A 16,899-nucleotide genomic window follows, 5' to 3' on the forward strand; every position below is an offset into this window, starting at 1 on the left:
ACAAAGTTCTACACCATTCGCGTCACGCGATGAAACCAGATAGCACAAGGTTCGGCGACAACAGAACGCGGATAGAAGCATCGATAACTTTCCAAAAACTTCGGATACATGCAGGCGCGTCCCGCGCTGTGCGATAACATTTGTTAGGCGGCGAAACGTGGTCGCCCGATAAAGATAAGTACACGTGTCAATATTTTCTCATTCAGACACTGTGCATACTTGAGAGCACTAAGGTGTAATTATAAAACGCTGCAAAAATATCGCATTTTATTAGGGGACTAAAGTAGGCGACGTTTTGCAAGTCAAAATTTATTTCTTATCTAGAAAAATGTTGCGCTTTGTTTGATGCCCCCAACCTTCAACATGCAAAAATTAAATCTCTGACAGCATTGCGTCATTTGCACTTAGTTGTAAAGCGCAATATTACCAATCTAAAAAGATTGAATTTGCAGCTGTGATGCATTCCATATTCTGTGTCGTTTGCGTCTACATACGGAGTCCTGGCGGTTAACGGCATTGTAGAAAAACGCAAGGAAACATGTCATCATCATCATTATCATTACCATCATCATCATCAGCCTGGTTACGCCCACTATGGGGCAAAGGCCTCTGCCATACTTCTCCAACTACCCCGGTCATTTACTAATTGTGGCCATGTGGTCCCTGCAAACTTCTTAATCTCATCCGCCCATCTAACTTTCTGCCGCACCCTGCTACGCTTCCCTTCCCTTGGAATCCAGTTCGTAACCCTTAATGACCATCGGTTATCTTCCCTCCTCATTACTTGTCCTGCCCATGCCCATTTCTTTTTCATGGTTTCAACTAAGATGTCATTAACTCGCGTTTGTTCCCTCACCCAATCTGCTCTCTTCTTATCCCTTAACGTTACACCCATCATTCTTCTTCCCATAGCTCGTTGCGTCGTCCTCAATTTATGTAGGACCCTTTTCGCAAGTCTCCAGGTATCCGCCCAGTAGGTGAGTACTGGTAAGACACAGCTATTATACACTTTTCTCTTGAGTGATAATGATAACCTGCTGTTCATGATCTGAGAATGCCTGCCAAATACACCCCAGCCCATTCTTATTCTTCTGATTATTTCCGTCTCATGATCCGGATCCACCGTCACTACCTGCCCTAAGTAGATGTATTCCCTTACCACTTCCAGTGTCTCGCTACCTACTGTGAATTGCTGTTCTCTTCCGGAAACATGTACCCTGTGCATAAGACTCGAAACCATTATGTGTAGGTTTGGGCAGCACGCATCTGTGTGATCAGTCAGATGCGTTATCGCCTTATTAGCGACAATGCCTGAGCAGAAAGCATCCTATAATGGCTCGAAAGGATGACGCTATTTAATGGCAAACCTGCTTTGCCACAAGGGCAGTGTTTTTGTCGTCACTTCAACGGTGGTCGGGTGGCAACAGGACTAATCTTAAAGTGTAAATTTCGTAGATACGAAAGGATTGACTTTGACGTGACAAAACGAAAAACCTGCTTCGCAAATTTTCTTCGTGATAAAAGGGGCGCAATAACATTAATGTAGTGCAAACTTATTGCTATTCCATTTATCCGATTGGCCTTCTACGATTCGTTCAAAATGTTGGGGATCGCCAGTGTCTCTTGTGAGTCATGCAACATCAGAACAGCGGCGAAAACTGCCTAACTGGTATCACTTGTTCGCACTAATTATGCATGGTTAGTCTAAAAAACTTTCTTCAGGAAAATGTTCTTTCCGATTCGAGACCTTTACGTCTATTGCTCAAACTTTTTTTTTGCTAGCAACGCCTACTCCGCCTTTTTTTTTCACATGAGGACACACAGCTGCCAGAACTCACCACGTCAGCGTCGCGAATTCGCACTCAAAATACATTTTTAGGCCGGACAAAACTGTATGTTTCTTTTATTAGCCGGAGACAGCCTCGTTGCAAAAGGAATAGAAGATGACTGCCCGCTAATCTTTCTACCACTGGCTACTTGAAGCTGCCGGCGACAACAAATTTCTTTGCGTGTTGCACAAAAATTCGCGTAGCCGTAAACATTGTCCAGCCCTTTAGCCACGTAGACGTCGTCACTGTGTGAGCTATTCTTCACTTACGCCCCACTTTAGGCGGCATTTTTAACTCCCTCTTATACGCCGTCGCGATCGTCAACCAGCCACTGCAGACCAAGGTAGGGAGAGCGGACCAGTCACAGAAACCGGCGCTTTTCTTTACCTGGTTTTCATCTTTTACTGAGCAAACGTTGCACCATTCAACCCCTTCTCCACTTCTACCCACTCTTCGCCTCTGCTCATCCAATTACTAAAAACCTGTCAAGGTAGGCAATGCTATGCGCTTTGAGAACGAAAGCAAAGTTACCTATAAACAAGCAGAGCGTTTCATTGGGCTGTTCAAACAACCCTGCATGCTTGTGTAGGCCGACGTTTCTTTTTCGTTTGTTTTGTTTTTTCCCCAACTGTCGTCAGCTGTTACGCAAATTCTAAATTACGAGATCAGAAAAAAATCACGATGTGATATATTTAGTTCTTACGGCCTCAATTGTACGTTTTAAAATTCGGGAAAATATAATTACGTCATCACGGTGAAATATTTTCTGTATCAGTTTTATACCAGAGTACATAAAATAAGATTGGTGATTCTTTGACAGTTTTGGTATATCTGAATCTAGGAACTACTTGCGGCTGTCTAGCTAGAATGTCAAAAGAGGAGAAAATCAGCTCACCACTTTTGAGAGAAGACACATCGTAGAGCTTCAGCAGTGGACTTCTGATCATGTCAACGTACATCGTTGGGGATCCGGAGATATCCGTACACCTGAGAAGAAAGTGTATGGTTAACGTGAAGTGCGATAGGTTTGCGTAAGTTATGCGCCAGAAACAGGCGAGCTTCTGGGTGCTATTATGGAGCTTACCATGGTGGTTGCGATATTGACATGACCGGAAGTGTTTCAGATTTTTTGGCCTCATTAAATGATAGAAACTTTGCTGCTGCGGAAACTTATCGGGCAACGAAGGCTTAACGCGGACGCCAGAGCATAAGATGTTTTAAAATCACCAACATATAAAGTTGCATGTTTATTATTGGAAATGGTACTTTTTACTTCAGTAACATCCATATTGCGCTGACTGGCTTACGGCTACTATGCAATAAGAAGCTGTTCGTCATGCGGTAATAAAGATGGTTGAACGAAAACAGGACCAAAATATATTACGCATGGGCAATTTTTATGTGATTAACAACCAAAGAGAGTTGATGACTTTAGTAAAATATTTCGGTGAAAATACAGCTTTAATTTGGTCGTTTATAAAGGTAATACATAGGAAAGGCTGGACTTGTAGTATTTTGGTAACTACGCAATGCTGCAATTTACATCACGCATATAATTTAGCCGCTATTTATTACAGTTAAAGAAAAACCATGTCAAAGCTTTACATTTCAGAGATGAACAGCAACTCTGCGAAGCAATTTTCTGGAAAAGTCACGAAAATAACTTTTCATTAGGGTTCACTCTTGGTTGGTGCGTGAATTAAAAAAGAGTAGTGTTGGTGGTTATTCTGCAATTGTCCGCCCAGTAGACACGCCCATTTCGTCTGCTACTAAGGTGCTTATTGCAGGGGTCACCCGTGTATTTCTGACGCGTACCTCAGCCCATCCTCATAACTTCAGCAGCAGAAAAAATGGGCATGTCCTTTTGCTGAATACTTACAGAATAACAACTCATAGCTTGTAGCGACAGACCACCACTTCGTTGTCCCCGTTCCTCGAAAATCCAGTTTGCCTCGACGCAGGGGGCATTGCCCCTTGCTCCCTTCGCCATGCCTCGCCGTGTGGGTCATTACCCCTGCTCGCCCCACGGGGGCGCCACCACAGCCACTTGGCAAACCTGCTTTGCTCAGTTGACAACTCAGTTCTCAACCTGTCAAGACATGTATTCCAACAAGTGGTGACCCAGGACATTTACGTTTTTTTTTTTCGAACACTGGGCCTGCACAACGCTGCTCCTACACCTGCTGACATAGACGATGCCTCGATTACGCCTCCTGTCGTCGCCGCAGTGTTTCGGCTTGCCAGCTTTTGAACAAACAATTCTCGAGTTTGGTTTATGCAAGCAGAGGACCGTTTTCAACTCCAGCGCATTACTTCACAGCCAGAAAGGTACCACAAGTCATCGCCGCGCTACTCTCCGACATCGCCGATGCCATAGGCGACTAGCTAATGCGTACGCCTTCGGCCACCGCATACAACGACCTGAAACGCATGGACCTGCAGAGCCTCGAGCCATCGCAACAGAGTAGGCTTCGGCGACCAACGACCGTCACAAGTGCTGCGCCTGTTGCGTCAATTACTGGGGAAGCACTCCGCAAACTACAGCCAGCTTGAAATTTTTCACAAGCTGTTTGTGCAACGCCTCCCACAGTCCGAACGCGTGATATTGGCGGGTTCGGACGAGATGAGTCCGGTCGGCTAGTTGCACTCGCTCAACGCATACGCGACTGCTTGTCTTCGGCACAGCAACCTATCGCCGCATCGAGTCTCAGAACCAGGAGACCGACTCTCGTGCCTGGAGGAAACAGTCGACCGCCTTACCAGAGCACTGGAGAAGCTGACAACGGGTGGCAACACCGGCGACCAACTTCGGCGCATCCAGTTATACGCGTAGTGGATGGATGCGATGGGCGTCGCCTGTGGAACGGGGTAGTGGGATGCGCCACCAAGCTCTTCCTTTTATACTGCCTAATGTCCTATCTAGGATAAACAATAAAAAAGACGAAAAAAAACGCTATGAACTCCCACGACCAAATTTTCTGATCCCCTATTGCGAACTGTGCTTTTGTACGTATCCATTTTTTTTTGTCTTTTCCCTACTTTTCTTCCACCAATCCTCCAATCGCCTCTTACTAATGCCTATTGCGGATATGTTTATTTTTCCACTGCTCCCGCTGAACCCAAGGGCTTCAAGCAGACCAGTGGTGCCTAAATCGACCACCGGGTAGACATCTTCACATTCTAATAAAACATGCTTCATAGTTTCCCTAGCTTTACCGCAGCAAGCACATGCTTCTTCTTCCTTCTTACTTCTTGCTTTATAGGTGCGTGTTCTAAGGCATCCCGATCTCACTTCGAAAGTAATGAGCTTCTCTTTGAGTTATCATAAATAGTTTCTTTCCTAATTTCGTTTTTTCCACTTAAGTAGTTACTCATGGCAGGTTTCTGTTCCATTGCCGCCACCCATGACATTATTTCACCCTCTGTGACTTTCCGCTGGACCTTCTTTGTTTCTGTGTTGCCCACCCTATAGGCCGCATACTTGCTGGTGAGCTTCCTAGTGCTTTTCCTCCACTGTGAATCAATGTTTTTCCTGTACAGATACCTGGTACCACTCTCCCAGCCCATTTACTTTCTTCCATATTCGCAACTCCAGCAATTCATGCGACACCTAGCGGCAGTAGGGAGAAACGCAATACGGAGGTCCAGTCGCAGTGTGTGCCGTAGAGACTGCTGTCATGCTGCTGTCGCGGACGGAAGAATGGAGCTGCTAGCAAAGAAAAGGCGAACGACCAAGCAGTTATGCTGTGTTCCTCGGTGCGTGCCAGCGAGAAGGACAGCGATATTTCCGTTCACGCATTTCTCTCCGAGTCGAAAGGCTGAAGCCGCAGAACCAGGTGGATCGCTAACATCCGCATCGGCAAGGCTGTGACGCTGACAGTGACTGTTTGCTCACGGCATTTTGCACGGGATAATTTCTCCTTACCAGGTGAGACACTATTGTGAACTTGTGAACTCGAACCTAATGCATGACCATTGTGCGTGGCCATTATACATGTCGCTGTGTCACCTTATGTAAACACCTTTCACATTGCGAGCACTGGCGATTGGGATATGCATTATTTGCTGCATATGTTAGCCGCAACGCGAAAATCGAGCTCTGTCACAGCGGTTTCTCCGAGGAACGTCTCCTCTGCACTCGTTAACCACATTGGCTGTAATTAGAGCTCATGTTCGACGCTTCACAGCGGTTTCTGCGAGGAACGTCACCTATGCGCTCGTTGGCTACACCCGGCTGTAACTCGGGAGGCTTTTGATGCCCAGCACGTCTCACGCAACTTTACGAATGTTTACAACTTAATGTTTACGAATGATGTACTAGCAAGCTCGGGAAGTGTTGAGTGTTAACGTGCCACGTATGTGGCATGCTAAAGCGGAATAAATATCATGCGTGGCGCGGATGAACTTGCAGCACAGGCGCACTGCACACGGGCACGTCCCAGCGCGACTGATTACGAATTTGCCACTTGCACTTGAGAATCTCCGACGCGCTCAAGAGTGGCCATATGACACTGGTATTTCGCACCAACGGCGAGCCTATCACGTTCATTGCAGAAGTTTGCCACTTACGCGACAGCCACACGTCAATTTTACACGCGTTTGCTAGTTGCGAGGAACATTTACGGCGTCCGCCGTCTACTGACGTGTCGCGTATGTGTGTGCAGTATTAGTACCTAAGCTAGCTTTATCTGTGTTATTAAATCATCCCCAAGTCAGTGGGAAAACTACTCCGGTCATGTGGTGGTGGTTGAACCTGTGTACTTTGCGTTATGAGCAGCTTTCAACTACGTTTTGCAGATGCTACATTCGGTGTACAACGTTGCATAGCCTTGCACACTCAAACCGTGCTTCATTTCCTTGCAAATGCTTCTCTATAAATATTGTGCGCTTGTTTCTGAGGTAAAAAGAAAAAATTCTAGGTGCAGCCCATATTGAGGCACAATAAAGCATAAACAATTCATTTATTTTTTCAGATGTAGCATGTCAAAGACAGCGGCTGAAAAAAATGCAATACCAACTGAAAACCTGCCAAGGACGTCATGTTATGATGAGAACAAGGATGCTCATATGAAAGAGCTTTCACTGGCAAGACTTCGCCGACATGCGTATCGGTCAGCCAGAGTAAGTTAATTTGACTGCATGGTACAGCACTTATATGCTTATGGTACATACACCATGTCTACAAGCATGCAATAGATGTCAACACCTTTTAATGCATTACAGAATGAATCAAGCAAAAAAACTGTTGCCTCCCCATTAGAAGCAAAGGTGTTGCCCCATGCACCTGTCAGCACGACCACCATGGTAAATTGGCTGCCTGCAGCTTGTGCACACATTGCTTCACCACTAATTCATTGGGATTAAACTCTGACATTGCAGGACGATCTCCCATCCCCTGACAGCAACAGCATGGACCAAATAAGTGACAAAGGAAATATGGTAATTTCTTTTTGTATATGTATGTGTTGTGGTAGCTGTCTTTACCTAGATGGTGGCATGCTTTCTGGATTTACATCGTAAAAGCATTGTAGCACGTAGTATGTGATGGGTGCACATTAACTGCAACTTGTGCACACATTGCTTAACCACTGGTTTCTTGAACTGAACTCTATCCGACATTGCAGGACGATTTCCCATCCCCTAACAGCATGGACCAAAGCCTTGCAAACACCATAAGGGACAAGGACATAGCAAATATGGCAATTTATTTTTCCTATATATTTGTGATGTGGTAGCTGTCTTTACCTAGCCAGCAGCATGTTTTCTGGATTAATTTCGTGAAAAGGATTGTGGTGTGTGATGGGTGCAAATTAACTGATGCAAAAAGCCTGGCTTTCCTACTTCCAACATTGAATTTAACACATTGACGTGCATTATTGGAATGACAAAAAGAAGCTGCATCTCGCGTCAGATATGTCAGACATTATAACTCTTGCTTTTGTTTTGTGACAGGAATGTACTTGCCAACCTGGCCCCCGGACATTAATGGCAGAGTACTCAAGAGAAGAAAAAGACGTGGCAAATTTCCTACTAGAAATGGCTTCAGGGACAAGGCTTACAGAAAGCAAGGCTGTCCAAGTGACATCGGGTACTTTTCCACAGAAGTTTGCGAGCACGATAAATAGTAGCAACGTAAATACATTCACAGGCCTGCCATCATTCGATGTTCTGAATGCTCGTGTGACGTGCTACACAAAAATTCATCCACTTTCATGACGGCACCAGTTATGTGTAAAAACAATTGCGTTGACATTGGTGAAATTGAAGCATAATATTTCCACTGCATTCTTGAGTCATCTTTTTAACTGTTCTCTAACTACATGTAGCAACATAATTGCAGAGACTGTTCAGTTGATGTCTGAAATTTTAAAAGTAGCTGTGGCTGTGCCACCAAAAGATGATGTTGAACATTTGCCTGTCTGTTTTAAACACTTCAGTAATGTGCGTGTCATTGTAGATTGCACCGTAATTCCTATTAGCCAGCCCAACTGTTTGCGATGTGCATTACAGACCTACCCCTTCTATAAGAAAGGTTTCACGGTTAAATATATGGTGACTGTTACAACAAGTGGTCTTAGTGCCTACATAAGCCAAGGATATGGAGGCCGCACCTCAGACAAGGCCCTGTTTGAGCAAAGCTGCCTCGTCAAGCAGCTAGACCCGATATCAGATGCCATAATGGCAGACTGTGGCTTTCTTATTGATGACATTTGTGCGGACAACTTAATTGAGTTAATCAGGCCTCCATTCAGAAAACAAAAGATGTCAAAGGGTGATTCACTTAGGACACAAAAGATAGCATCAGCAAGAGCTTATGTAGAGCGTGCTATACAGCGAATGAAAATATTCCGTGTTGTCAACAAGAATCCCATGGAGCATGGTGGGATTACTTGACGACATTGTCATAATAGCTGCAGGCATCACAAACCTTTTATCACCGATTTTAGCAACACATCGATTTTTGTGAGTCCTGCATCAATACATTTCCCAAACGCATTATGTGCATCGTAAAAGTGGTTCGTGCTTTCCATGCAAGGAATCTTAAAAAAACTTTACAGGAGTGGAAGCGCCATGTTCCTTACCAGCAGAGGTGAAGTCAGAGCTTGCCCTTATTTTACATTTGAAATAGACCTTCGTTGGGTTGTCCTCTTACAGATCAAGTGGTTTGGCTCTGGTAATGTAATTGCGTGGCTAATTAGAAACTAAAAGCATGTTGTTCCTGTTAGAAGTATTATCTTCCTCTGAGTATTGATTACGTTATTTCTGAAGCAATTTACCAAGAATTTCAGGCTTCATCTTAAAACCAGTAACACTAAGATACACGTCAGCCAGTCTCTGTATGGCAAAATAAGTCACGTTAATGGGGTTGAGACATCAAATTTTTGGATAACGCGTTCTTTGTTTCAAACGTTTCTTATTGCTCCAGGAAGCATGGTTCACACTCGAATATTCTTATATTCTCAGTAAATATATTAATATTGCATTATTTATGTGAACAATTTTCAGTTTCGGTTTGTGGGCGCAGAGTTGGACAATGATGTCAGTGTCTAGAAAGCTTGGTCACGTGGGCCTACCAAGCTGTGACGCGCACACTGCTGCATCATCTGGTCTCGCACACACATTCTGTACCAGTGCAGGCAAACAAAACCACGGCGACAGTTGTCTGGGCTAGCTGCAGCAGCTCCAATTATGACTCTACGACTGACGCGGCTCATTGCCCTCTAGACTCAAGCCTCTCTAGGCTTGCCGGTGCTGTGGGTCACCACTCATTGCACGTCACTCTAATGTGGTATGACGTCACTAAAATTTTCATTGTGCTTCACACACAGTGACATCGGTGTCAATCGCGGTAGCGATGGGTTTCTATCACGAGAACGAGCATTTAGGCACTCTTTGGAAGAGAATGAAAACATACTTTAAACTTTTCTGTGTCTAGCACTTCATGTTGAGTGTCTTTGCATACAGACGAAGCCTACAGTATGCTTCTTATAGCCTCAAAATTTGGTGTCTCAACCCCTCTAAACTAGTAGGGAGTGTGAGGAAAGCACTTCTTTTCCTTCATTGAAAAATAATTTTTATAGTGCCCCTCCTAAAATGGTGTTGTTGGTTCACTTTTGGCACATAAATTCCCCTCCAACAATTTTTTTATATTCCTTCTTTCCATTGTGTACTTACTATAGCCTGTTCTAATGTTTTGTTTGCATTTTTTTACATCTCCACAATCTTGTGTATTGTTGCAGCCCATTTGAACTGAACATGTGTTGCTACATTGCCCGAGTTTATTTTTCTTTGTTAGGAAAACTTAATTGTGCATGGCCTCGTAACGGCCCCTCACAAGGTCCTAATGCAAATTTTGGTTATACACTTGTATATGTAAGGTGTCGTCTAGAAAGCCTTTTTTTCGAAGATTTTCAAATTAATTCACCCGATGTCACTTGGAGAACCTTGGTTTCTGTAAGCCAAGTACCTGAAGCCATTTCTAACAGGAAATTTGCCACATCTTAGGAAATGGAAGAACCTGTACTGTTACCATGCTGCCAGAAGGCAAGCGTTACTACCAGCAGACATTTTGTCTCTGCCTCGACTAGGTTGCTCAAGTGTTCTTTCCCTGCTTTCTCCAATACCAAAGCGAAAAGACCATGTCACATGAATGTGCCATACCCCGCATTTAAAAAAAAATTCTTCACAATAAGAGTGGCACGTTTGCATATTCGGCATTAGGTGATTCACCTGAAGTCATGTGCCATGGCTGGCGATATTGCAAGTAGCCTGTATTGCATAGAGGCATTTGTGCGTGTGACCTTGGCTCCATCAAAATGTGGCGGCCTTGAGAGTAAGTGCGGTCTTCTGTTTGGAAATCCAGCATTTTTTTATGCCACTCAGCCATTTCATACTTTTCAGACACGGTCGTTGTCATGTGATCTACATGCTGCACTTGTTTGCATTGGCCAAACCTGCAGACTTCAACTTCAACACACTTTTGTAAATTAGCAATGCACATTCTTTTGCAACTTGTATTCTTCATTGAAGTGCTGATTTACGCTACGCATTCTGTGTAGAGTACACGATCTGTGTGCATAGAGTTGTGGTTATTCTTCAATGGCTGTTTGTTGTCCCTTTCCTTACTTGTATTTTTTCACAAAATAAACCACATGCACTCAATATTTTGTTCACTGTACTTGCCTCATACGTTTTACTCAAGCCCATTTTTGTTGCACTTTTTAGCATATGAGGGTATATCTTGCCAAACAGAACATGAGAAGTAACATGGAACAGTGTCAAACCTGCATACGATGAGTATTTAAAAAGTTTGGCCACCAGAGTTGAGTACTCTGAAAGAATGGTTTGATTCAAATGACCCCAGCTTGTATATGTACCATAATTTATGCTTCCTCCCAATTTGTTGAATACAGTGCAAATGGCTGCCCTGGGAAGCATAACTAAACCACTGGTAATACAACATGGGGAGACACTTGTGCAGACTTAACATCAGTGAATGATAATTATTGACCTCCAGAGAGCATATAGAGCTGTCGTTACTATCAACATATCAATAAATGGAAAGTAAGTGACATAAAAGTTTAACATGCACTTAAAGGGGCACTGAAACACTTCCGACTGATCATAGTTACCTCACTACAAAAGGACATCGCCTGCTGCAAAAATTTTTCAAATCATTGAAGTGTAAGCGGAATTAGTAGTTAATGCACTGATGCATTGCTTTCTTCTTTCGCCTCAGCTAGTGTGCTAGAAGCTACACGGTGCATGGCAAGGTAGCAAGGTCCTGGTCAAGTTTTTTTTTTTTTTTACACATTGCTACTTGTGGTTCAGGCATGTGTGGCACTCTCTAAACGCGAGGTGGACGCCTGGAGCTACATCACTTACAGAGACCAATAAGTACACGCGGCTGTCTGATCGTCCTGCGAACAGAGCTTGTGGTGGTCGTGGTATCTATATTATGCAGCATGCCAGTTTCAGGGCCCCTTTAAGAAGGGCATAAACAAAGACAACAAAAGTTGTTTTCATGAGTTCTGCCGGAGTCGCCACTGATATCACGCAGTTGCTCGTGCACAAATTGTGAAACAATAACGTATGAGCCATAGGAAACGAACAGTCATGTCGGCAAAAAAAAAAAGAATACAGGATATGTATTGTGATAAGTAACCTTAAGCGCCACAGCACAAGGTGAAGCTAAGTTGCAGTTTGGCACATAATAGGATCTCTTCTGCTTACAACGGTGCACGCACATGAACATTTCACTTCATACGATCTTTGCAATATGAACAGCATTGAAACGCAATGTAGAGATGAAGCATTAAAGGGACTGACAACTACACCAAATGTTCCAGGATAAGGTGCCAGGAGAAACAGCCGAGACGTGCTTGCACTTTTGCGACAATCCAGCAGTGCACGAGCATTTTGCCTCCACGATCGATGGGTCCCGGAATGCGTCGGCGATTCTCACCACAATCTCGTGCGGGTCCGCTGTCACGCCGGAGGTTTGCACACACGCGCGACCACTTCTACTTAATTACTCACTGTACCACTGGTACCGACTAAAATGAGGTGCTCGGCGTCCACTACCCGTTTTCCCCCCACAAAACAGCGCGAATTAACATCGCAGTGCAACAAACTTAATATTTTCAGCAAGGAAAGCGTACGTGGGGACCTCCGTAAAGCCGCCATACTGCGCAGTGTAGCCAGACCGGGCCAGACTTCGCAGCGCCCCCTAATGTTGATTTGAGTTGCGAATTCCTCAGCCTTTCTTCATACTCAATTTTACTGCGAGCTTCCCTCACTTCAAAACTAGTCCAGCGCATGTCAACCTGCACAGCTTCATTTGTAGTCTTCCCTTGAGCGCCCAATGCGAGGCGACTCACTGACCTTTGGTTCTCATCGAGTCCTGATTGTACCCCTGATTTAAAGCAAACAACGGCATTTCCAAAAGCAAGTCCTGGAACCATTACACCTTTCCACATACCTCAGAGCACCTCGTACCTATTGTATCCCCATAGCACTCTGTGCTTCAATATGGCTGCATTTCTCTTCCCCTTCGCTGTTATTGTTTTTCCTGTGTTTCCATATATCAAGTGCCTTCGTTCATCCATATACCTAGGCAGTTATATTCTGTTACCCGAGGTATTTCCTGGACCTATATTGCCACTGTCTGTTCACTGTTTGCATTGAGTACCATAACACCTGATTTTCTAAGACTAAATTTAATACCCAAATTCTCGCCTTCCTGTCCACAGATAGTAGCCAGACGTTGCAAATCACTTTGCTTGTTTGCTAGCAACACAATGTCGTCCGCATAAAATAAGCCTTGAAGCTGCTGCTCTACTACAGTACCCACTCGTTTGTATGAGAGATTAAAGCCGATATTACATCCTTCTAGCGCCCTCTCCATCCTCATCATGTACACCATAAACAGCAGGGGGGATAAGGGGTACCGCTGCCTGAGTGCCTTGATGATATAAACTTTCTCCTCGTTCCTCATCCCTTCCCATTCAACGCTAATGGTATTTTCTAGGTAAATATCTCTCAAAAGCTGTAGACAATGGCCACCTAAGCCTTCCCCTTCCAGAATATACCAAAAAATTGTTGCGGTCTACGATGTCATAGGCTCCTGTAATGTGTAAAAAGGCCACATATAACGGCCTGCTTTCCGCTTTTGATATTTCAATACAGCGAGTAAGAACAAATAAGTTATCATCTAAACGCCTACCTTGTCTGAAGCCATTCTGAAGTTCTCCCAACATGCCAATATTCTCTGCCCATGCTTGCAGCTTTATTTTGATTGCCTGCATTGCTAGCCTGTATATTACCGATGTAATGGTCAACGGTTTATACGAGCGAATTCCATCTTTCTCCCCCTTACCTTTATAAATGCCTCCACCTTATATTTCCGGACGTCTACACTACCCCCAACCGCCCGGTGCTGTGGAATTCACCCGGCTACGCTTCCGCATATGCTCTGGGAGTGGCCAGCACAGTACGCAAAGACTAACACCATGACTCTCTCGTCGAGGTTGCATGAGGTTGCATGAGGCGACCCAGCACGCCCGCGAGGCGGCGGTGAGGCAAGCCCTCGACGTCCCTTCGTGGGAGGCGTAGGCCCGGCCATCATAAAGTGCTGGTTCTACAATAAAAGTTTATTCCTCCTCCTCCTCCTTGTCGCCAACTGTCTGGCATTCGTCTATCTTTTAAAGTTCTTTCCACTGCTTTCACCAGGGTGTAGTGCACGCCGACGGATGCACCACGGCTACTGGCCTCGCGAAGTGCGCTCGGGAAAGCAGGCAGCCATCCGCGGTTGTTTTTGGCGTCGTTGCTCTTGCTTTTCTGTTTGATTCACGTTTTCAGAGCGAAATCGGCAGCACCCTTTCTATGTCTGCGGTGGCCAAAGATTCAAGGCATGTCGAAGTATAACCATTCTTTGGTAGAGTGCATAATTACCTGCAAACATTTGCCGCTTGCACGGTTCTAATCATTCCCCACAAGGCCGCATGATCATTGCCGGCGAGGCCGCATGTGATGCCACTTGAGCGGGAGCCACGGCATCATTGGATTATCGCTGCTCCACGGGAAATATTTTGTCCCCCATGGTTTCTTTTGTCATCTCGGTGTTTCTCGCACTCGATCATGTTTGCACGAGTAAGGGACGAAGTTGATCACGGCCTACTCATGTTCTGTTCAGGGTTCCTGCAGTGTAGCATGCGGGTTAAAGAGATTTCGCTGAGGTTCTGAATGCTGATTGCCGCTTCTACCATTTCCGCTTCAATACAATGCTGCTTAGCTAGGGTGCACGAGTACATAGCGTTGTATGTTAAGCTTGCTGAGGCTTGCAATTAATTTATTTATTTTTACGCAGACATTTATCGCCGCACCAGCTGTGATACAGTTCACATTGTTGAGTCTATTTTATGTGCGGCTTCGTGCATGTTGAAGTGTTGCTGTTGCTTCATGCAGAAGTGATTATTTTTAAAGTGCGACTTTTTTAAGTGGCTTAAATCACCATTTTTTTATCTTAAGAACCACATACAAGTTCTTCTTTAGGAGCTATATTCTTTTCTAACGAAGACAATCTTCCACATTGTGGTTTCTTTCGAAATGTTTGAGAAAAGGGGTAACTCAGAGCGGGCATTGCTCTCAGCTACTGCATATGGTACTGCTGCCTCATTTTCGATGAGAAGTGTCGATAACGTTTAAGAAGTCTTTACGCATTGATGTTGTCTGAGCGGACGTACCATGCAGATCACTTTGTGTTTCGCCGCGTAGTCCTTTTTGTGTGTGCATTATCTGCCGAACTGAAATCTTTCTTATCGTCGTTTGTGCCGGAGGACTGAAATGCCTACGCCGCAGAGGCCTAACCCACCCTTGCCGCCAGCGCGCATTTACCTTGACCAGCACGGCTCCTGTTTTGAATATATCATGTGGCATCTGTCTACCGTAACATTATAAAATATATTGAGACGTTGGTAAGCCTTTCTGTATGTCCAAGCAGATCATTAAAGGAATTTCAAATTGCGAGAATTGCATTCAGAAGGCCAGTTCTTCGGCTTGAGCCGCGGAACTGCATCGGCGGCACACCGCTAAATCGCTTTTTATATTAGGCCGTAAGCCTTTTTAGGCTCATGGGGAAGTTTGTGTCAGCAGACCTGAGCGCGGGAGTGTCCGCGGAAGCGTCTTCACGCTACGTGAAGACAGAATAATGAAAAATTAAAGGATGAAAAATGATTGATAGTGACAACTAGTGAATGATAACGCCATAATATAGATTTGTAGAGGATAATGACGACTAGCAATCAGTAATAATGACTGGTAATGAATGGTAATGACTACTAATGACTCCGAAATGACCAATATGTCTAACGACGGCGTGTAATGACCACGACTGATTAGAAATTACTAAAACGCTTAGTAATAACCTGTAATGACTAAAACGAAGAAGAGAAAGAGAAGAGGCAAAGAGAAATAGGCGAATGATAAGAGGAGGAAGGGTAGGCTTTCGCCGTTCACCTCTTGAAGGCGATCTTAAGAGACCCTGTAATTTTTCACGCTTGCGCTGTCCAGTATAAATACAAATTTTTATTACCAAATTCACAATTACTTATTTTGAGGCGACTTTGAGGCGAATTGGCGATGTTACAGCGTTCATCGGCATAAAGAACAATACATATAGCGCAGGCATTGCTTCGTGCGGAATCGTTTGAGATAAAAGTCTGCACGAACGACGTGTGCCTATTATCGAGGTAAAGAAACATTACTATTGCAAGGGTAGAATAAAGAAAACTATCGGACATTACATTCGTCAAAAAACGAAGCGGCTACTCAACGTTAGCACCACTTCGTATAAATAGGCTTCATTGCTGTTGTATACGTCGCAGCTACCATATATGCGGACTGGAATGCCCCAAACTCCGGTCACACCGTGTACATGTCGGCTCTCATAGAGGCTCGCGCCTTTCCCGCAGCTGTCACCGCAGAAGAAGCAGTCTGAGACCCGAACAAATGAAAGATCGCAGCTGCGAGCATCAGCTATCATTGCTGCTGAGTATTGCCGTCTGCTACTGCTCCCGAGCGTGTTTTCGAAAGCACCCGCTAGATGGCCATCAGTGGTGCCTCGATAGGCGGCGCACTGCGCGTGTGCTCCAGAGCGAAGAATTAACGGTTCAAAGCTCTATGAATAGGCGAAGTTTCTTTGAATAACCGAAAAATAATTACAGGAAAACTGCAAAAATGTATGTTGTACAAGAACTCGACGATGCTGCTAATCTGCATTGAAAGATTACGCCTGTTTGTTTTTCAGGCAAAGCCTAGAAATAAAAGCAATATGTACGTCTAGACGTTCTACTGGTCACTTTAAGCGCCAGCTCAAATAATCTGAGTACCACTGAAAGCTTCCTTAGTGCCAAGTTATCTAATTTAAGTGCCGAGCAATTAAATCTTCAAAGCTAGCACAAAAGACCGCGTGCCAGTGAATTAATACAAGTGCCAACGCGTTTAAACTAAGCGCCATCAATTTTAACCCAAGGAGCAGTCAATTTAACCCAGAGAAGAAAAACAACAATAT

The 16,899-nt window shown here is 44.5% G+C and overlaps 1 protein-coding gene across 3 annotated transcripts in view; it reads right to left on the minus strand.

Annotated features, from left to right (window-relative positions):
• Positions 1 to 16,899, minus strand: part of LOC135896884 (medium-chain acyl-CoA ligase ACSF2, mitochondrial-like) — a 539,079-nt gene that overhangs the window by 431,251 nt on the left and 90,929 nt on the right. The window contains exon 8 of one of the 3 annotated variants that reach the window (XM_070522597.1): positions 2,725 to 2,816. The exons of the other annotated variants lie outside the window; for them this stretch is intronic. Coding sequence (XP_070378698.1) covers positions 2,725 to 2,816 — 92 coding nt within the window. The remainder of the gene's footprint in view (positions 1 to 2,724; positions 2,817 to 16,899) is intronic. 3 annotated transcript variants of the gene reach the window in all.

This window comes from Dermacentor albipictus, chromosome 7 (genome assembly GCF_038994185.2).
Source record: "Dermacentor albipictus isolate Rhodes 1998 colony chromosome 7, USDA_Dalb.pri_finalv2, whole genome shotgun sequence".
In the NCBI taxonomy this organism is placed as follows: Eukaryota; Metazoa; Arthropoda; class Arachnida; order Ixodida; family Ixodidae; genus Dermacentor; species Dermacentor albipictus.